At 44.0% G+C, this 22,533-nt stretch overlaps 1 protein-coding gene across 3 annotated transcripts; it reads left to right on the top strand.

The window, feature by feature from the left end:
• The first annotated feature begins 3,174 nt into the window (after positions 1–3,174).
• LOC116366488 (interleukin-2 receptor subunit beta-like) lies at positions 3,175–20,701 on the top strand. Of its 3 annotated transcripts, none has more exons than XM_031818601.1 (10): positions 3,175–3,349; positions 12,681–12,780; positions 13,798–13,909; positions 14,043–14,118; positions 14,469–14,568; positions 16,394–16,527; positions 16,646–16,838; positions 17,222–17,321; positions 18,136–18,220; positions 19,287–20,701. In XM_031818601.1, the coding sequence occupies exons 2-10, from the start codon at positions 12,711–12,713 to the stop codon at positions 20,463–20,465; spliced, it is 2,049 nt and encodes a 682-aa protein (XP_031674461.1). In that variant the 5' UTR covers positions 3,175–3,349; positions 12,681–12,710; the 3' UTR covers positions 20,466–20,701. The 3 variants fall into 3 exon arrangements, with proteins under 3 accessions (XP_031674461.1, XP_031674462.1, XP_031674463.1); XM_031818602.1 differs by having other exon boundaries at positions 3,175–3,354; XM_031818603.1 differs by lacking the exon at positions 3,175–3,349 and adding an exon at positions 9,920–10,026.
• The last annotated feature ends 1,832 nt before the right edge of the window (positions 20,702–22,533 follow it).

Here is a 22,533-nt window from a genome sequence, read left to right as displayed (position 1 = left end):
TGAAAGTCATTGAGCTCTTCATTAAGGCCATTCTACTGCCGATGTTTATCTATGGAGATTGCATGACTGTGTGCTTGATTTTATATACCTGTCAGCAATGGGCATCGCTGAAATGGCTGAATTCACTCATTTAAAGGGGTGTAAATAGTGTATTTTAGTAAGTGTAACCTTACAGTTTGATCATCAACTGTTTGTGCTCCTGTTCCCACCTACCAAACTTGTCCTGTATCAGTAAATGGACATAGTCATTTCAGGAAGTTCTGTATGTCTGCATTCAGAGTTCTCCAAGGGAAATCATATCCTTGGGAAATAATAGTTGACTCATCCTCATTTCTTTGTTGAATCTGTGTGTCTGTGTGTTTATGATCATCAGATGAACGGGTTCAGTTTGTTATCTGTCTCTACGTTTGGACCAGACCCACCCACTGTTCAGCAGAGATACAGGATGGCCGGGTGGACCCACCCACCGGTCGCACAGACACACACGGAAACACACACACACACTTTAAACCGGAAGACATTCCGTAGTCATAGGAATGTACTTCATGTGGAATAATGGTATGCATAGCAGCAGGAAGTAAGGATGCTGGATGTGCTTCAGCGCCCCCTGATGAATCACATTTAAGAAATAATACTCGTAAAAATAAAACATTTAGGATTATTTGTTTTTTTTACCACCAAATTAGTGCCTTAGGCCTTTATGAGCAGAGAAAAATACTAGTCAGCAGAACAGGGAGGAAAATACCCCCACCCCTAAAAACCTCTTCCTGATGGTGTGTATTGTAATCAGTGATCTTTAATTGGTTAAGAACATGGTTGAGTTTTTGTTTGTATCTAATATTAAAAATAAGTTCTATAGTAACTCTTATACCTCTTTATCCATTTTCTATGTAAATAAAGCACCTGGACACGGTTGGAAGAAGGCTGTTCATTACATGTTAAATAGTCTCCTTTCCTAGCTGCTTGTGGAGGTGAAAAGCGGCTGTGAAAATCAACTACTTGTTACACCAAGGCCAGACTCTAGTCATACTTTGTCCAGTTGAGGGCAGCAAAACATCGTATTTGGTCTCTGTCTCTCTCTTTCACCACCTCACTACCTCACCGCCTCACTACCTCACTACCTCACTACCTCACTACCTCACCACCTCACCACCTCACTACCTCACTACCTCACCACCTCACCACCTCACTACCTCACCACCTCACTACCTCACTACCTCACCACCTCACCACCTCACCACCTCACTACCTCACCACCTCACTACCTCACCACCTCACCACCTCACTACCTCACCACCTCACCACCTCACTACCTCACCACCTCACTACCTCACTACCTCACTACCTCACCACCTCACTACCTCACCACCTCACTACCTCACTACCTCACCACCTCACCACCTCACTACCTCACCACCTCACTACCTCACTACCTCACCACCTCACCACCTCACTACCTCACTACCTCACCACCTCACCACCTCACTACCTCACCACCTCACCACCTCACTACCTCACCACCTCACTACCTCACCACCTCACTACCTCACCACCTCACCACCTCACCACCTCACTACCTCACTACCTCACTACCTCACCACCTCACTACCTCACCACCTCACTACCTCACCACCTCACCACCTCACTACCTCACTACCTCACCACCTCACCACCTCACTACCTCACTACCTCACCACCTCACCACCTCACTACCTCACTACCTCACCACCTCACCACCTCACTACCTCACCACCTCACCACCTCACTACCTCACTACCTCACTACCTCCCTAACTCCCTCACCACCTCACTACCTCCCCACCTCACTACCTCACTACCTCACCACCTCACCACCTCACTACCTCACCACCTCACTACCTCACCACCTCACTACCTCACCACCTCACTACCTCACCACCTCACTACCTCACCACCTCACCACCTCACTACCTCACCACCTCACTACCTCCCCACCTCACTACCTCACTACCTCACCACCTCACCACCTCACTACCTCACCACCTCACTACCTCACCACCTCACCACCTCACTACCTCACCACCTCACTACCTCACCACCTCACCACCTCACTACCTCACCACCTCACTACCTCACCACCTCACTACCTCACTACCTCACCACCTCACTACCTCACCACCTCACTACCTCACCACCTCACTACCTCACTACCTCACTACCTCACCACCTCACCACCTCACTACCTCACTACCTCACCACCTCACTACCTCACCACCTCACTACCTCACTACCTCACCACCTCACCACCTCACTACCTCACCACCTCACCACCTCACTACCTCACCACCTCACCACCTCACTACCTCACTACCTCACCACCTCACCACCTCACTACCTCACCACCTCACTACCTCACCACCTCACCACCTCACTACCTCCCTACCTCCCTCGCCACCTCACTACCTCACCACCTCACTACCTCCCTACCTCCCACACTACCTCACCACCTCACCACCTCACTACCTCCCTACCTCCCTCGCCACCTCACTACCTCACTACCTCCCTCACTACCTCACTACCTCACTACCTCACCACCTCACTACCTCACTACCTCACTACCTCACTAGCTCCCTACCTCCCTCGCCACCTCACTACCTCACCACCTCACCACCTCACTACCTCACCACCTCACTACCTCACCACCTCACCACCTCACTACCTCACCACCTCACCACCTCACTACCTCACTACCTCCCTACCTCCCTACCTCACTACCACGCCACTCGCCACTCGCCACTCGCCACACGCCACACGCCACACGCCACTCGCCACTTTCAAAGCTTTTGCTCCTGTTATTTCCAGAAAGGAATAAAAACACATGTTCTAATTTGACACTTTACATCATCTCAACATTTCACAGTAACCGAAGTCATATTCTTTACAAAAAAGGAACCAGAACAGAGACTGAAAGAAGAACAACTGAAAAATGTCATATTTTTGATTTAACCCCAGCTTCTGACAAGTACAGATCACAGCGTTGATGACGTGTGTGTGTGTGTGTGTGTGTGTGTGCGTGTGTGTGTGTGTGTGTGTGTGTGTGTGTGTGTGTGTGTGTGTGTGTGTGCGGTTTCAGTTGAAACTAACTGAAGCCACAGAAATCCCTTTTCTGTTCACTCCTTTACTTTTCAGAGAAGGCAGTCAGATGTTTTTCTCGTCATTAAAGGGTTTGAATCATCCGGTGGCGACCAACTGAGAGACAAGAAACTGATTCATCATTAAGCACTCGTCCTTCAGTTCAGAGTGAAACGTAACTCAACCGTAGAGCATTGAGAAGCCGGTGTTTCTGAGACTACAAGAAGGTCCACTATACAGTAAGGTAAGAGTCTCTTTGAATATTCATATACAGATGTAGGATCTTAATTCGATCACTCTTTTGTTGCTTAGAATTTTCCTGCACAGTAGAAAATGCAAAACTTGTAGTGTATTCAAGGCTCAATAAGGCTTCTAACGCTTGTAATTTGCAATTTAAAATGTCAGACTTGACTTGCCCTATCGAAAAATGTATCAGCCCCTACAACAAATATCCATAATCCACATAACTATAATCCACATAATAATTTCACATTTCCAGTTGCTGCAGGATCATTTTCCTGCTATAGAAAACTGTCTCAAATGAAGATCCTACATCTATGATGTATTGGTTCTGGATTACATTTGTTGTTCAATCAAGAAAAGCTACTCTGCCTGTGTGTGTGGCCATGTGTGGGTTTGAGTGTGATCATTTGGAAGACACAGTATTACACAGTTAAGGTCATGATCACGATAGTGATCATGATGATGATGATGACTATTATCACTTGAGAGACTCACAGAGAGCGAAGCTGTTACAATATTGCATACACCTCTCCCATCCCTTGGGGCTGATGAAATTGGTCTAGGCTATGCGCTAGGAAAGGATTCTTCCATCCTGGGCCCAGAGAAGCCCAGGCTTTGTTCTGTGTTAGTGCTGGGCTGCACCAAAACCCTGCACACCCTTTAGATCTCTAGAATCAAGGTTGAAGACCACTGTCCTCATTGTGGAAGAAGCTAGGGGCTGATTAGGGAGTCTTTGTGTAGGGGGCTAGGAGCTAATTAGAGTTTCATTATGGAGGGGGCTAGGAGCTGATTCAATCTTCATTATGGAGGGGGCTAGGAGCTAATTAGAGTTTCATTATGGAGGGGGCTAGGAGCTGATTCAATCTTCATTATGGAGGGGCTAGGAGCTAATTAGATTTTCATTATGGAGGGGGCTAGGAGCTGATTCAATCTTCATTATGGAGGGGGCTAGGAGCTGATTAGAGCTTCATTGTGGAGGGGGCTAGGAGCTGATTAGGGTTTCATTATGGAGGGGGCTAGGAGCTGACTAGGACTTCATTATGGAGGGGGCTAGGAGCTGATAAGGACTTCATTATGGAGAGGGCTAGGAGCTGATTAGGACTTCATTATGGAGAGGGCTAGGAGCTGATAAGGACTTCATTATGGAGAGGGCTAGGAGCTGGTTCAATTTTCATTATGGAGGGGGCTAGGAGCTGGTTCAATTTTCATTATGGAGGGGGCTAGGAGCTGATTCAATCTTCATTATGGAGAGGGCTAGGAGCTGGTTCAATTTTCATTATGGAGGGGGCTAGGAGCTGATTAGAGCTTCATTATGGAGGGGGCTAGGAGCTGATTAGGACTTCATTATGGAGGGGGCTAGGAGCTGTTTAGAGCTTCATTATGGAGGGGGCTAGGAGCTGATTAGAGCTTCATTATGGAGGGGGCTAGGAGCTGATTAGGACTTCATTATGGAGTGGGCTAGGAGCTGATTAGAGCTTCATTATGGAGGGGGCTAGGAGCTGATTAGAGCTTCATTATGGAGGGGCTAGGAGCTGATTAGGACTTCATTATGGAGGGGGCTAGGAGCTGATTAGAGCTTCATTATGGAGGGGGCTAGGAGCTGATTAGAGCTTCATTATGGAGGGGGCTAGGAGCTGATTAGAGCTTCATTATGGAGGGGGCTAGGAGCTGATTAGGACTTCATTATGGAGGGGGCTAGGAGCTGATTAGAGCTTCATTATGGAGGGGGCTAGGTTTTGATTAGGGCTTTATTATAGAGTGGGCTATAGGTTGATTAGGGCTTTATTATAGAGGGGGCTATGGATTGATTAGGGCTTTATTATAGAGGGGGCTATGGATTGATTAGGGCTTTACTATAGAGGGGGCTATGGGTTGATTAGGGCTTTATTATAGAGGTGACTAGTGGCTGAATATGGCTTCATTATGGAGGGGGCTAGGAGCTGATTAGAGCTTCATTATGGAGGGGGCTAGGAGCTGATTAGGACTTCATTATGGAGGGGGCTAGGAGCTGATTAGAGCGTCATTATGGAGGGGGCTAGGGGCTGATTAGGGCTTCATTATGGAGGGGGCTAGGAGCTGAATAGAGCTTCATTATGGAGGGGGCTAGGAGCTGATTAGAGCTTCATTATGGAGGGGGCTAGGAGCTGATTAGGACTTCATTATGGAGGAGGCTAGGAGCTGATTAGGGCTTTATTATAGAGTGGGCTATAGGTTGATTAGGGCTTTATTATAGAGGGGGCTATGGATTGATTAGGGCTTTATTATAGAGGGGGCTATGGGTTGATTAGGGCTTTATTATAGAGGGGGCTATAGATTGATTATGGCTTTATTATAGAGGGGGCTATAGATTGATTAGGGCTTTATTATGTAGAGGACTAGGAGCTGATCTGGGCCAGGGTTTACTAGGACAGGATGTTCAAATAGAAATGGAGCAAAACCCTGCACACCTTGTGGGCTCCCAGTAGAGTTGAACTGGAGACCGTTGTTCTCATTGTTGAGGGGCTTTGGAATGTGTTCCTAATGGCACCCTATTCCTTATATTGTGTACTACTTTTAACCAGGACCTCTAGGGTATATAGTGCACTATATAGGGAATAAGGGTGCCAGTTAGGATGTAGCCTAGGGGTTGATTTGTTCCAGTGTTTAAGTAGGACAGGATGTACACATCTAGCCACAGGTACAGAGGAAGTCAAAGACAAGAGGAGGAGGTGAAGGGGGAGGAGGGGAGAGAGTGTTGGTGGAAAGGAAGTCAGAGAGAAGATAGGGAGGGGGAGGGGGAGGGGGAGGAGGGGAGAGTCAGGGAGTGAGCGTTGGTGGAAAGGAAGTCAGAGAAGAGGGGGAGGAGGGGAAAGTCAGGGAGTGAGCGTTGGTGGAAAATAAGTCAGAGAGAAGATAGGGAGGGGGGAATCAGAAAGAAGATAGGGAGGGGGAGGAGGGGAGAGTCAGGGAGTGAGCGTTGGTAGAAAGGAAGTCAGAGAGTGATAGGGAGGGTGAGGTGAGAGGTGTACATAAGAAGAAGGGAGGGGGTGTTAGTATGAGGTTTAGTTTGGGAGAGGATGAGAAGAGAGGTAGAGAAGAGAGGAGGGGACGGGGGTGTTAGTGGTTTGAGGTTTGTTTGTTATTGGAAACAGCTTGTAAACATTCTGGGAAACGAGGACGTTGTGGTTTTCTTACCTGTAGCCCGTGTGTGTGTGTGTGTGTGTGTGTGTGTGTGTGTGTGTGTGTGTGTGTGTGTGTGCATGCACAATGTGTGTGTGTTAGCTTGCATGAAGACTGCACTTGTGTTCAAGCTTGCGTGGGCAATGCATGCGTGTGTGTATGTTCTCTGCTTTCAGGTTACGTCAGGAAAGCCCTGATCTGGGATCAGGCTAACATGTTATAGCAGGAATGCCCTGATCCGGGATCAGGCTATCAGGTTAAGACAGGAAAAGCCCTGATCTGGGACCAGGATATCAGGTTAAGGCAGGAAAGCTTTGATCTGGGACCAGGATATCAGGTTAAGACAGGAAAAGCCCTGATCTGGGATCAGGCTATCAGGTTAAGACAGGAAAAGCCCTGATCTGGGACCAGGATATCAGGTTAAGGCAGGAAAACTTTGATCTGGGACCAGGATATCAGGTTAAGACAGGAAAAGCCCTGATCTGGGACCAGGCTAGCAGGTTAGGGCTGGAAAGCCCTGATCTGGGACCAGGATATCAGGTTAACACAGGAAAAGCCCTGATCTGGGACCAGGCTACCAGGTTAAGACAGGAAAAGCCCTGATCTGGGACCAGGCTACCAGGTTAGGGCTGGAAAGCTTTGATCTGGGACCAGGCTACCAGGTTAGGGCTGGAAAGCTTTGATCTGGGACCAGGCTACCAGGTTAAGACAGGAAAAGCCCTGATCTGGGACCAGGCTACCAGGTTAGGGCTGGAAAGCTTTGATCTGGGACCAGGCTACCAGGTTAAGACAGGAAAAGCCCTGATCTGGGACCAGGCTACAAGGATAAGATAGGAAAAGCCCTGATCTGGGACCAGGCTACCAGGTTAAGACAGGAAAAGCCCTGATCTGGGACCAGGCTACCAGGTTAAGACAGGAAAAGCCCTGATCTGGGACCAGGCTACCAGGTTAAGACAGGAAAAGCCCTGATCTGGGACCAGGCTACCAGGTTAAGACAGGAAAAGCCCTGATCTGGGACCAGGATATCAGGTTAAGGCAGGAAAGCTTTGATCTGGGACCAGGATATCAGGTTAAGACAGGAAAAGCCCTGATCTGGGATCAGGCTATCAGGTTAAGACAGGAAAAGCCCTGATCTGGGACCAGGATATCAGGTTAAGGCAGGAAAACTTTGATCTGGGACCAGGCTACCAGGTTAGGGCTGGAAAGCTTTGATCTGGGACCAGGCTACCAGGTTAGGGCTGGAAAGCTTTGATCTGGGACCAGGCTACCAGGTTAAGACAGGAAAAGCCCTGATCTGGGACCAGGCTACCAGGTTAGGGCTGGAAAGCTTTGATCTGGGACCAGGCTACCAGGTTAAGACAGGAAAAGCCCTGATCTGGGACCAGGCTACCAGGATAAGATAGGAAAAGCCCTGATCTGGGACCAGGCTACCAGGTTAAGACAGGAAAAGCCCTGATCTGGGACCAGGCTACCAGGTTAAGACAGGAAAAGCCCTGATCTGGGACCAGGCTACCAGGTTAAGACAGGAAAAGCCCTGATCTGGGACCAGGCTACCAGGTTAAGACAGGAAAAGCCCTGATCTGGGACCAGGATATCAGGTTAAGGCAGGAAAGGTTTGATCTGGGACCAGGATATCAGGTTAAGACAGGAAAAGCCCTGATCTGGGATCAGGCTATCAGGTTAAGACAGGAAAAGCCCTGATCTGGGACCAGGATATCAGGTTAAGGCAGGAAAACTTTGATCTGGGACCAGGATATCAGGTTAAGACAGGAAAAGCCCTGATCTGGGACCAGGCTAGCAGGTTAGGGCTGGAAAGCCCTGATCTGGGACCAGGATATCAGGTTAACACAGGAAAAGCCCTGATCTGGGACCAGGCTACCAGGTTAAGACAGGAAAAGCCCTGATCTGGGACCAGGCTACCAGGTTAGGGCTGGAAAGCTTTGATCTGGGACCAGGCTACCAGGTTAGGGCTGGAAAGCTTTGATCTGGGACCAGGCTACCAGGTTAAGACAGGAAAAGCCCTGATCTGGGACCAGGCTACCAGGTTAGGGCTGGAAAGCTTTGATCTGGGACCAGGCTACCAGGTTAAGACAGGAAAAGCCCTGATCTGGGACCAGGCTACCAGGATAAGATAGGAAAAGCCCTGATCTGGGACCAGGCTACCAGGTTAAGACAGGAAAAGCCCTGATCTGGGACCAGGCTACCAGGTTAAGACAGGAAAAGCCCTGATCTGGGACCAGGCTACCAGGTTAAGACAGGAAAAGCCCTGATCTGGGACCAGGCTACCAGGTTAAGGCAGGAAAGCTTTGATCTGGGACCAGGCTACCAGGTTAGGGCTGGAAAGTGAACAGTGAACACGACAGTGAACACGACATCACAAGGCTTCACAGCTAACAATGTACAGAAACCAGTGGTGGCTGGTGGCACTTTAAATTGGAGGACGGACTCCTAGTAATGGCTGGAACAGAATTAATGGAAGGGTATCAAACACATCAAACACACTGATTCCTTGAACTCCATTCCAGGCTTTATTATGAGCCTTCTTCTTCTTCACCCAGTCAACACATCTTATACCTGTTAGATGGTTGTTTTTAGGTGTTTTTTTTATTTTTTTAAAGGAGTGGAAACTTCACACCTCAGACTGAACATAACATGTCTCTCTAACCACAGTGACCTTTTACTAAAAAAAACAGATGAGAGAATGGTAGCAAACAGCACACTGCCCATGTACAGCTATCGGAACTACTGTTTATATATATATATATATATATATATATAAAAGGCAAAACTGATCCTAGATCAGCACTTCTACTCTGAGATGCTTTATTGATCTGGGATCAGGTCCCCTTGTCCATGTAATCTTATACATTATGATCTAAAAGGCTAAACTGATCCTAGATCGGTACTTCTACTCTGAAATGCTTTATGAATACAGGCCCTGACAATAATATACAGAGATATCAATAACAGCAATAGTGACTGTCAAAGGACAACAGTGTCTCAGATGATTAGCATGGTTCAACTGTTGCATCTCTGGCCATGGTTCTGGAAACGTCTTTAGGTGATAGTATAGTGTGTGGCTAAGTGTATATTTCTAGAACCAGAGTGTGTTAGAACGTGTCACAGAGAGACGCTGGTCATTTGTAGGATGATCATCTTGATTATGATTGACACACTGAAATTGGTAGGGAGGGAGGGAGGGAGGGAGGGAGGGAGGGAGGGAGGGAGGGAGGGAGGGAGGGAGGGAGGGAGGGAGGGAGGGAGGGAGGGAGGGAGGGAGGGAGGGAGGGAGGGAGGGAGGGAGGGAGGGAGGGAGACAGGGAGGGAGACAGGGAGGGAGACTGACTCACTCACTCACTCACTCACTCACTCGAGTTGGAGTAATACCATAGTTAGTAACACCATCAGTAGAGCTATCATCCTTCGTCCAACCCTTTCCATGTTTTTTAATTAGTTCCATCACAACTCATCCAATGACACAAGCTGCCCAGCTTGGGCCGTTCAATATCTAAAGGTAAGAGACAAAATATCTGCAATATTAAAAACATGTAAATGTTTGAAATGCACCTAAAATGCTATGCATTTTAATGCTAACATGCTATGCATGTTTAAGTTTGTGCTTGGCTTGTTTCTGGCATACCAGTGTATAAGAACGTTGGTTTAAACAAATGCAACTTTGTTAATAAGATGTTTTACTCAAATAACCTTCATGTCTACTGATATGTTTTACACAAATAACCCTCATGTCTACTGATATGTTTTACACAAATAACCCTCATGTCTACTGATATGATTTACACAAATAACCTTCATGTCTACTGATATGTTTTACACAAATAACCCTCATGTCTACTGATATGTTTTACACAAATAACCCTCATGTCTACTGATATGTTTTACACAAATAACCCTCATGTCTACTGATATGTTTTACACAAATAACCTTCATGTCTACTGATATGTTTTACACAAATAACCCTCATGTCTACTGATATGTTTTACACAAATAACCTTCATGTCTACTGATATGTTTTACACAAATAACCCTCATGTCTACTGATATGTTTTACACAAATAACCCTCATGTCTACTGATATGATTTACACAAATAACCTTCATGTCTACTGATATGTTTTACACAAATAACCCTCATGTCTACTGATATGTTTTACACAAATAACCCTCATGTCTACTGATATGTTTTACACAAATAACCTTCATGTCTACTGATATGTTTTACACAAATAACCCTCATGTCTACTGATATGTTTTACACAAATAACCCTCATGTCTACTGATATGTTTTACACAAATAACCTTCATATCTACTGATATGATTTACACAAATAACCCTCATGTCTACTGATATGTTTTACACAAATAACCCTCATGTCTACTGATATGTTTTACACAAATAACCTTCATGTCTACTGATATGTTTTACACAAATAACCCTCATGTCTACTGATATGTTTTACTCAAATAACCTTCATGTCTACTGATATGTTTTACACAAATAACCTTCATGTCTACTGATATGTTTTAAGCAAATAACCTTCATGTCTACTGATATGTTTTACTCAAATAACCCTCATGTCTACTGATATGTTTTACACAAATAACCCTCATGTCTACTGTTATGTTTTACACAAATAACCTTCATGTCTACTGATATGTTTTACACAAATAACCCTCATGTCTACTGATATGTTTTACACAAATAACCTTCATGTCTACTGATATGTTTTAAGCAAATAACCTTCATGTCTACTGATATGTTTTACACAAATAACCCTCATGTCTACTGATATGTTTTAAGCAAATAACCTTCATGTTTACTGATATGTTTTACTCAAATAACCTTCATGTCTACTGATATGTTTTACACAAATAACCTTCATGTCTACTGATATGTTTTACACAAATAACCTTCATGTCTACTGATATGTTTTACACAAATAACCTTCATGTCTACTGATATGTTTTACACAAATAACCTTCATGTCTACTGATATGTTTTACACAAATAACCTTCATGTCTACTGATATGTTTTACACAAATAACCTTCATGTCTACTGATATGTTTTACACAAATAACCTTCGTCTACTGATATGTTTTACACAAATAACCTTCATGTCTACTGATATGTTTTACACAAATAACCTTCATGTCTACTGATATGTTTTACACAAATAACCTTCATGTCTACTGATATGTTTTACTCAAATAACCTTCATGTCTACTGATATGATTTACACAAATAACCTTCATGTCTACTGATATGTTTTACACAAATAACCTTCATGTCTACTGATATGTTTTACACAAATAACCTTCATGTCTACTGATATGTTTTACACAAATAACCTTCATGTCTACTGATATGTTTTACACAAATAACCTTCATGTCTACTGATATGTTTTACACAAATAACCTTCATGTCTACTGATATGATTTACACAAATAACCTTCATGTCTACTGATATGATTTACACAAATAACCTTCATGTCTACTGATATGATTTACACAAATAACCTTCATGTCTACTGATATGTTTTACACAAATAACCTTCATGTCTACTGATATGTTTTACACAAATAACCTTCATGTCTACTGATATGATTTACACAAATAACCTTCATGTCTACTGATATGTTTTACACAAATAACCTTCATGTCTACTGATATGCAACAGTAAAACAGATGTTACTTCGATTCAACTGATGTTAATTATATCTGACATGTATTTCACCTTATGTGACCTAATAAGTTTCTATTCTGTAAATGAGGATGTATGGATCCCTCTCCCACTTGCACACCTGTTCAGTTTCTGTGGCTTTCACTGTGTGTGTGTGTGTGTGTGTGTGTGTGTGTGTGTGTGTGTATGCGTGTGTGGCTACGCTTAAACTGATAACACTTGATCTACTTTCATGGAAAAAACACACCATGCAGACAGACATAGAAAGTTGCTCTTTTTCTTCTCATGCTTCAGTCTTTCTTCCATCCCAAATGTCACCCTATTCCCTACATAGTTCACTACTTTTGACCAGAGTCAAATGAGCCCTGGTCAAAAGTAGTGCCCTATATAAGAAATAGGGTACCATTTGGAACACTAAGCCACCTGTCACCCTTTGCTAAGGTCATGTCTCCTACTGTGTTCTAGAATGAGAAAAAGGACCAGGAAGAAGTCATAATGGTTCTATGGTGTCTCTATGTCATCCTGCTCCTCCCCCTACTAACCTGCTCCAGCCAACCACAGTCCTGTAAGTCATCAATACCCTTCACAATGCATTACAACACATGTATAATGACTTTGAGGTTAAAGTGCAGACTGTCAGCTTTATTTTGAGTGTATTTACATCCATATCGGGTGAACCTTTTTTAGAAATGACAGCACCTTTTGTGCATAGTCTACCCATTTTAGGAGTCCAAAAGTTCTTTAATGTGTGTTAAAGTAGTAAACAGTTTTGTATTTGGTCCCATATTCATAGCATGCAATGATTACATCAAGCTTGTGACTCTACAACCGTGTTATTATTTTGTGCCTAATAGAAATGAATGGTTAGCTAACACAACATGCCATTGGAACACAGGAGTGATGGTTGCTGATAAGAGGCCTCTGTACGCCTATGTAGATATTCCATAAATAATCTGCCATTTCCAGCAACAATAGTCATTTACAACATCAACAATGTCTACACTGTGTTTGTGATCAATTTGATGTTATTTTAATGGGCAAAAAATGCCTTTCTTTCAAAAACAAGGACATTTCTAAGTGACCCCAAACTTTTGAATGGTAGTGTATGATTAAACATGACATAGAGCCTTGTAAAACATGACACAGAGCCTTAAAAAACATGACATAGATCCTTAACAACATGACATAGAGCCTTATAAAACAGGACAGTGTCTTGTAAAACATGTTATAGAGTCTTACAAAACATGACATAGAGCCTTATAAAACATGACATAGAGCCTTGTAAAACATGACAGTGTCTTGTAAAACATGTTATAGAGTCTTACAAAACATGATATAGAGCCTTATAAAACATTATATCGACCCTTATATTAACACTGTTGTTATTTTTTTCTTTCTCTCTGTTTCCCTCTCTCTCTGCCTCTTTCCCTCTCTCTCTGCCTCTCTCTCTGCCTCTCTCTCTGCCTCTTTCTCTCTCTCTGCCTCTCTCTCTGCCTCTCTCTCTGCCTCTCTCTCTGCCTCTTTCTCTCTCTCTCTGCCTCTCTCTCTCCTCTCTCACTCTCTCTGTCTCTGTTTCTCAAAGATCTACAGTGTGTCAATGACTTCATCAGTAACATCACATGTGTGTTGAACAACACATGCATACCCCCAGACATGCCGTGCACTCTGCATGGTGAATACCCCGGGTTTAAAAGGTAAAGAAGACTAAGGATGCACCCTCACTGGAACTCTATTCCCATAGTCTTGGTCAAAAGTAGTGCACTATATAGGGAATAGGGTGCCATTTGGGATGCTAACTGAAACAATGGTTCACTGTTGTAACTACAGGCAATGTGAGATGAAGTCCTTGGCCGGTTTCAACACAACCTTGAGAGGCGGCAGTCTGGTCTTTGAGGGCAATCCAGTGAGTTTTATAAAACTACATCAAGTTAAAACCAATGCTTGGTTATATATGTGCATTATTATAGATCAAAACAATGATTTAAAAACAATTTAAAAAGTAATAACATGAATGTAACACATTAATCTGAATGAATAAATTAACCAGGAATTGGTCATTTAAAAAAATATATATAATAACATTTTTTCCTAATAATAAGAATAATAAGAATACTAATAAGGATACTAATAATAAGAATAATAAGAATACTAATAAGGATACTAATAATAATAATAATAAGACAATGACAGCATATATATAGACCGATAGACAAACAACCCTGGATAACTGAACTTCTGTAAATGATCTTTCAGTTCTTTTGGGAAGAGGATGAAATATCCATTGTTGTACGGTGTGGACAAGCAGAAGATTATGTGATACAGATTGAATACCTGTATCAACCATTTAACCACAGTAAGTGTACAGTAATTTGAGTGATATTATGTACGATGTGTCATCTATTACTAACCTACTACATTAATTGTACACCAACTACAACGATACAATACCATAACTTTATGAGGTTTTGTGAAGTCAGCATACAAAATACACAAAATCAATACACTATGATACAACAAAATGCAATACAATCATGCTGGAAAGCTTATTAATTTACAGTGCATTCAGGTCTTCAGACCCCTTCACCTTTTCCACATTTTGTTATGTTACAGCCTTATTCTAAAATGTATAAAATCCTTTTCCCCCTCATAATCTACACACAATACCCCATAATGACATCGCAATACCCCATAATGACATCACAATACCCCATAATGACAAAGCAAAAACAGGTTTTTATACATTTTTGCAAATGTATAAAAAAAATAAAAAATTGACATAAGTATTCAGACCCTTTAACTCAGTACTTTGTTGAGACACATTTGGTAGCGATTGCAGCCTCGGGTCTTCTTGGGTATGTCGCTACAAACTTGGCACAGATGTATTTGGGGAATTTCTCCCATTCTTCTCTGCATATCCTCTCAAGTTCTGTCAGAGTGGGCGGGGAGAGTTGCTGCACAGCTATTTTCAGGTCTCTCCAGAGAACTTGCCTACCTGGTTAAATAAAGGTGAAATAAATGTTCGATCGGGTTCATGTCCGGGCCACTCAAGGACATTCAGAGACCTGTCCTGAAGCCACTCCTGCGTTGTCTTGGCTGTGTGCTTCAGGTCCTGTTGGAAGGTGAACCTTAGCCCCAGTCAGAGGTACTGAGTGCTCTGGAGCAGGTTTTCATCAAGGATCTCTCTGTTCTTTTCTCCTTACACCCTTCCCTCAATCCTGACTAGTCTCCCAGTCCCTGCCACTGAAAAACACCCCCACAACATGATGCTGCCAGTACTATGCTTCACCATAGGGATGGTGCCAGGTTTCCTCCAGACGTGACGCTTGGCATTCTGGCCAAGGAGTTTAATCTTGGTTTCATCAGACCAGAGAATCTTGTTTCTCATGGTGTGAGTCTTTTAGGTGCCTTTTGGTAAACACCAAGCGGGCTGTCGTGCCTTTTTTTGAGGAGTGGCTTCCGACTGGTCACTCTACCATAAAGGCCTGATTTGTATAGATGATTGCATAGATGAATGTCCTTCTGGAAGGTTTTCCCATTTCCATAGAGGAACTCTGGAGCTCTGTCATCGGGTTGACCATCGGGTTCTTGGTCACCTCCCCCGATAGCTGAGTTTGGCCGGGCGGCCAGATCTAGGAAGAGTCTTGGTGGTTCCAAACATCTTCCATTTAAAAAAGATGGAGCCACTGTGTTCTTGGCGACCTTCAATGCTGCAGACATTTTTTGGTTCCCTTCCCCGGATCTGTGCCTCAACACAATCCTGTCTCGGAGCTCTACGGATTCCTTCGACCTAATGACTTGGTTTTTGCTCTGACATGCACTGTCAACTGTGGGACCTTATAAAGACAGGTGTGTTCCTTTCCAAATCATGTCCAATCAATTTAATTTAGCACCGGTGGACTCCAATGAAGTTGGAGAACCATCTCAAGGATGATCAATGGAAACAGGATGCACCTGAGCTCAATTTCGAGTCTGATAGGAAAGGGTCTGAATACTGATGGAAATAAGGTATTTCTGTTTTTTACCTTTAATAAATTTGCAAACATTTCAAAAAAACAGTTTTCGCTTTGTCATTATGGGGTGTTGTGTGTAGATTGATGGGGAAATATTTAAAAAAAATCAATTTTAGAATAAGGCTGTAACGTATGAGTACATTAACTGTGTTGTTTTGTGTTTGGCAGTTAAAATGCATCCCCCTGGCAAGCTGACCGTCATCAATGCCTCAATTGCCTGGACACCAGGAGCTCCCATTTCAGAAATGATATTCAACTATGACTTCCAACTACAGTGGAAACAGGAACTACATCACTGGGAGGTGAGAGAGAGGGAGAGAGAGGGGGGAGGAAGAGAGACAGAGGACAGATAATAACAACTGTGTCTCTCTCTTTGTACACTATGTAAAAGTAGACCTACTGTATATTGTGCTACTGCAGGATGCTGTGGAGGTGAACATATCAAACAAACAGACATATTTTGACCTGGACCCTGAGATGCTGGAGAGAGGAAGGAGGTACCAGGTCAGAGTCCGGGTTCGAGCCGACCCAGACGATTACCCAGACTGTCAGTGGAGCGACTGGAGCCCCAGTGCATCATGGGTCTCCACTCTGGGCCAGATGAAGCCAACAGGTAAATAGAGCATCAGTGATATCATTGGTTATTAGTACACATTTGAATGTGGGCCTATATATACTTGGGCTGTGTCCCAAATGGCCCTATAGTTCCCTACATAGTGCAGAGCACTAGGGGCCAAAAGCACTGCACTAAACAGGGAATATGTTGCCATTTGGAAGGCAGGCATAGTAGTGTGTTTCCATATGAATCTTGAAAAATAGCTTCTTCTTTCTTCCCTATTTCTTTCTTTCGTTCTTACAGGCAGACACATGCTCAAAACAAACTTACAGACAGAAATGTACATGAAGAGTTTTCTATGCCAATCTTTCAGTAAAACAGTGGCGTTGTTATGTACGTTCTAAATATGTTCTATGTTGTTCCTCTGATCCTCTTCTCAGGTAGTCCTGATGTTCTAGACCAGGACTTTGTGGTGGTCACCGTGGTGGGAGCTGTTGTTGTACTGGTCCTGCTGGTCTCCATGTTGATCTGCAAAGGAAAGTGAGTACTGTCTCTCTGTGTGTGTGTGTGTGTGTGTGTGTGTCTGTGTGTCTGTGTGTGTCTGTGTGTGTGTGTGTGTCTGTGTGTGTGTGGGTGGGTCTCTGTGTGTGTCTTTGTCTGTGTGTGTGTGTGTGTTGGTGGGAGGGGGTGTGGGTGTGGGTGTGTGTGTGTGTGTGTGTGTGTGTGTGTGTGTGTGTGTGTGTGTGTGTGTCTGTGTGTGTCTGTGTCTGTGTGTGTGTCTGTGTGTGTGTGGGTGGGTGTCTGTGTGTGTCTGTGTGTGTGTGTGTGTGTCTGTGTGTGTGTGTGTGTGTGTGTGTGTGTGTGTGTGTGTGTGTGTGTGTGGGTGTGTGTGTGTGTGTGTGTGGGTGTGTGTGTGTGTGTGTGTGTGGGTGTGTGTGTGTGTATGTGTGTGTGTGGGTGTGTGTGTGTGGGTGTGTGTGTGTGTGTGTGTGTGTGGGTGTCTGTGTGTGTGTGTGTGTGTGTGTGTGTGTGTGTGGGTGTGTGTGTGTGTGTGTGTGTGTGTGTGTGGGTGTGTGTGTGTGTGTGTGTGTGTGTGTGTGTGTGTGTGTGTGTGGGTGTCTGTGTGTGTCTGTGTGTGTCTGTGTCTGTGTGTGGGTGGGTGTCTGTGTGTGTGGGTGTGTGTGTGTGTGTGTGTGTGTGGGTGTGGGTGTGTGTTTGTGGAAGGGGTTGGGGTCCATTGTAAATGTGATGTATTTTAACACCAACAGACTGCAAAGTAAACATCATGTTTTAGATGTAATGTTTTGTAGTTGGTTAAGTGCAACTTCCTTTCATTTCCGTTCATTGCTGACAGGGTCAAGAAGATTCTGAATCCTCCTATACCAGATCCCTCCAGGTACTTTGAGGGCCTCAACCTCCAGCACGATGGAAACTTCAAGGTCAGTTCTACTTTTGACTGAAGTTACGTGCCAAAAGGGACCCTATTCCCTAATGGTGGTATTTAGGTTATAATGGCTGTAGTTAGGTTATAATGGCTTTAGTTGGGTTATAATGGTGGTATTTAGGTTATAATGGCTGTAGTTGGGTTATAATGGTGGTATTTAGGTTATAATGGTGGTATTTCGGTTATAATGGCTGTAGTTAGGTTATAATGGTGGTATTTAGGTTATAATGGTGGTATTTAGGTTATAATGGCTGTAGTTGGGTTATAATGGCTGTAGTTAGGTTATAATGGTGGTATTTAGGTTATAATGGCGGTAGTTAGGTTATAATGGCTGTAGTTAGGTTATAATGGTGGTATTTAGGTTATAATGGTGGCATTTAGGTTATAATGGCTGTAGTTGGGTTATAATGGCTGTAGTTGGGTTATAATGGTGGTAGTTAGGTTATAATGGTGGTAGTTAGGTTATAATGGCTGTAGTTTGGTTATAATGGCTGTAGTTGGGTTATAATGGCTGGAGCCTAATGGAATGGTATCAAACAGATAAAACACATAGTTTCCATATATTTATTACCAGACATTATTATGAGCTGTCCTCACCATTGTCTAAGAATTAGCATCATGTATTATTGAAGCCACCTGTCGGAAGACAGTGCAGTCGTCACCTTACAAGCCTCCTCTGCAATAGAAAATTAAAATAATAATCCTTTCATTTACCTCTCCTCTATATGTCTCTCTTTCTCTCTCTCTCTCTCTCTCTCTCTCTCTCTCTCTCTCTCTCTGTGTGTGTGTGTGTGTGTGTGTGTGTGTGTCTGTGTCTGTGTCTGTGTCTGTGTCGGTGTCTGTGTCTGTGTCTGTGTCTGTGTCTGTGTCTGTGTCTGTGTCTGTGTCTGTGTCTGTGTCTGTGTCTGTGTCTGTGTCTGTGTCTGTGTCGGTGTCGGTGTCGGTGTCGGTGTCTGTGTCTGTGTCTGTGTCTGTGTCTGTGTCGGTGTCTGTGTCTGTGTCTGTGTCTGTGTCTGTGTGTGTGTCTGTGTCTGTGTCTGTGTGTGTGTCCGTGCCTACAGGCTTGGCTGGGTCCTTTGTTTGCCCTTGAATCCATCAACTCTGCCTCGCACCGTGAAGACATCTCCCAGGTAGAGATCACCGACAGCCTGGACAATGTCACCCCCTTGAGGACGGCACCACCACAAGAGAAGAGATGGGATAACAGTGGCCACTCCTTCTGCTCCGGCTTCTCCAACTCCAGCTACTTCTTATCTCAATGCTCCCAGCCTGGATCCACCTCCATCAAGCTGGAACCCTGCTCTGTACACTCCCCTTACGGACCAGTAGGTGGCACTACTGAAATGATAGATGAGTGGAAGGAGGAGAACAGAGGAGATAGGATGGATAGTAATAGAGGTGTAGGGGGGAAGGCCGAAGATATCAGGGGTGGAGGGAAAGATGGAGAGATGTTGGGTGGAGGGAAGGATGGAGAGATGGGGGGTGGAGGTGTACTTGAAGGCATCAGTGCAGGTGAAGATATCCTCCAGGTTTCTTCTTACGGGCGTGTCGAGAAGCTCCAGGCCGAGCGTCGGGCCCTCATAAGCCCAGATTCAGGCATCGGCAGTGGGGCAGAGGATCAGGAAAGTCAGGAGAGCGTGGAGGATGCGGTCGGGCCTATTGCATCCACCCCCCATTTTGTCTCTCAGGACTTCCATCTTGTTCCGCTTCTTCCTCTTATCAATAACAATAACTTTACATTCTGCTCCACCCCCTTACCCATTTCCCTGTCCGCTTTCCCCCAGCTTCCCTTCACCCTACCTGGGTTGGATAGTGTAGGGGGAAAGGGTACGGAGATGGGGGTTGGAGGAGGTTCTCTCACAATGTCTTCCTCCTATGAACGTGTGGATAATCTGCAGCTCCAGGCCCAACTCTTGGCCCCTCAGAGCCCAGATTCAGGCATTGGCAGTGGGGGAGAGGATCAGGAGAGCGTGGGGGATGAGGTCAGGCCAACTGTGACCCCCTGTAACCATATCCCTCTTATTACCACTAACAATATATTTCCTTTCTGTTCCACTCCCTTACCTATTCCACTGACCAGTTTACACTTCCCCTTCTCTGGGTTGGGGTTGGCTCCATCCCTGGGTATGAGAACCAGTCATTCAGGCAGGCTGATCGAGGAGATGTCTCTCCTGTCTTCTTCAATGGCAGTAGAGCCCTCTAGTGGCGGCTACATACCAGTGAAAGAAGCTCAGAGCTGAGCTATGAAAACATTTCACCAAGGTCTACGTTTGTAAAAGTCTTGTAATTCTCCCAAAATTCCCTGGTTATCCAGAAATCCTGGTTGGAGGAAGCCAAGATGGTAATCTCCCAACCAGGATTGAGAAAGTTACTAGAATAGGGGGTCAAAAGTTTTAGAACACCCACCCATTCAAGGGTTTTTCTTTATTCTTACTATTTTCTACATTGTAGAATAATAGTGAATACATCAAAACTATGAATAACACATATGGAATCATGTAGTAACCAAAAAAGTGTTAAACTAATCAAAATATATTTGATATTTGATATTCTTCAAATAGCCCCACTTTGCCTTGATGACAGCTTTGCACACTCTTGGCATTCTCTCAACCAACTTCACCTGGAATTCTTTTCCAACAGTCTTGAAGGAGTTCTCACATATGCTGAGCACTTGTTGGCTGCTTTTCTTTCCCTCTGCGGTCCGACTCATCCCAAACATCTCAAGTTGGTTGAGGTTGGGGGATTGCGGAAGCCAGGTCATCTGATGCAGCACTCCATCACTCTCCTTCTTGGTCAAAAAGCCCTTACACACCCTGGAGGTGTGTTGGGTAATTTTCCTGTTGAGAAACAAATGATAGTCCCACTAAACCCAAACCAGATGGGATGGCGTATCACTGCAGAATGCTGTGATAAACATGCTGGTTAAGTGTACCTTGAATTCTAAAGAAATCACAGACAGTGTCACCAGCAAAGCACCCCCACACCATAACACCTCCTCTTCCATGCTTTACGGTGGGAAATACACATGCAGAGATCATCCTTTCACCCATACCGCATCTCACAAAGACATGGCGGTTGGAACCAAAAATCTCAAATTTGGACTCCAGACAAATTTCCACCATTGCTTGTGTTTCTTGGCCCAAGCAAGTATCTTCTTATTATTGGTGTCCTTTAGTAGTGATTTCTTTGAAGCAATTCAACCATGAAGGCCTGATTCACTTAGTCTCCTCGGTACAGTTGATGTTGAGATGTGTCTGTTACTTGAACTCTGTGAAGCATTTATTTGGCCTGCAATTTCTGAGGCTGGAAACTCTAATGAATTTATCCTCTGCAGCAGAGGTAACTCTGGGTCTTCCATTCCTTTGGCTGTCCTCATGAGAGCCAGTTTCATCATAGAGCTTGATGGTTTTTGCAACTGCACTTAAAGAAACTTCGAAAGTTCTTGAAATGTTCCATATTGACTGACCTTCATGTCTTAAAGTAATGATGGACTGTCGTTTCTCTTTGCTTATTTGAGCTGTTCTTGCCATAATATGGACTTGGTATTTTACCAAGTAGGTATATTTTCTGTATACCATCACTACCTTGTTACAACACAACTGATTGGCTCAAACACACTAAGAAGGAAAGAAATTCCACAAATTAACTTTTAACAAGGCACACCTGTTAATTGAAATGCATTCCAAGTAACTGCCTCATGAAGCTGGTTGAGAGAATGCCAAGATTGTGCAAAGCTGTCATCAAGGCAAAGGGTGGCTACTTTGAAGAATCTCAATTATAAAATATATTTGGATTAGTTTCTCCTTTTTTGGTTACTACATGATTCCATATGTGTTATTTCATAGTTTTGATTTCTTAACTATTCTACAATATAGAACATAGTAAAAATAAAGAAAAACCCTTGAAGGTTCTAAAACTTTGACGGTAGTATATTTAACCCCTTTTTTTTGGTAGGCACAAAATTACCTCCATACTTCCATAAGACATTTTAAACTGATACCGGTTACCTTCAGGTGACTCCCGTGACACTAGTGTGGGTCGTAGAGAAAAACACATACTGCTTTCTTGAGAATCTCCCCTTTCCACAGTGGGATCCAACGTGTTCGTGAGAGTCTCATCTTTCCATATTTTATAGGCTAAACTGTTCAGACGTTTTCGTGAGAAGATCGCTTTTCGTGGATGTCTCATGGTCTGACAAACACCGCTCTAGCTCTATCACCTTTCACCGCAGATGTGGAAGGGCGATATCGGCGGATTCAGATATAAACAGATATCTCTAGCTTAAACCGACAGGTTTTAATGGGTATT

This window comes from Oncorhynchus kisutch, unplaced genomic scaffold (genome assembly GCF_002021735.2).
Source record: "Oncorhynchus kisutch isolate 150728-3 unplaced genomic scaffold, Okis_V2 scaffold1507, whole genome shotgun sequence".
Lineage (NCBI taxonomy): Eukaryota > Metazoa > Chordata > Actinopteri > Salmoniformes > Salmonidae > Oncorhynchus > Oncorhynchus kisutch.
This window is presented reverse-complemented; position numbering and strand designations above follow the sequence as displayed.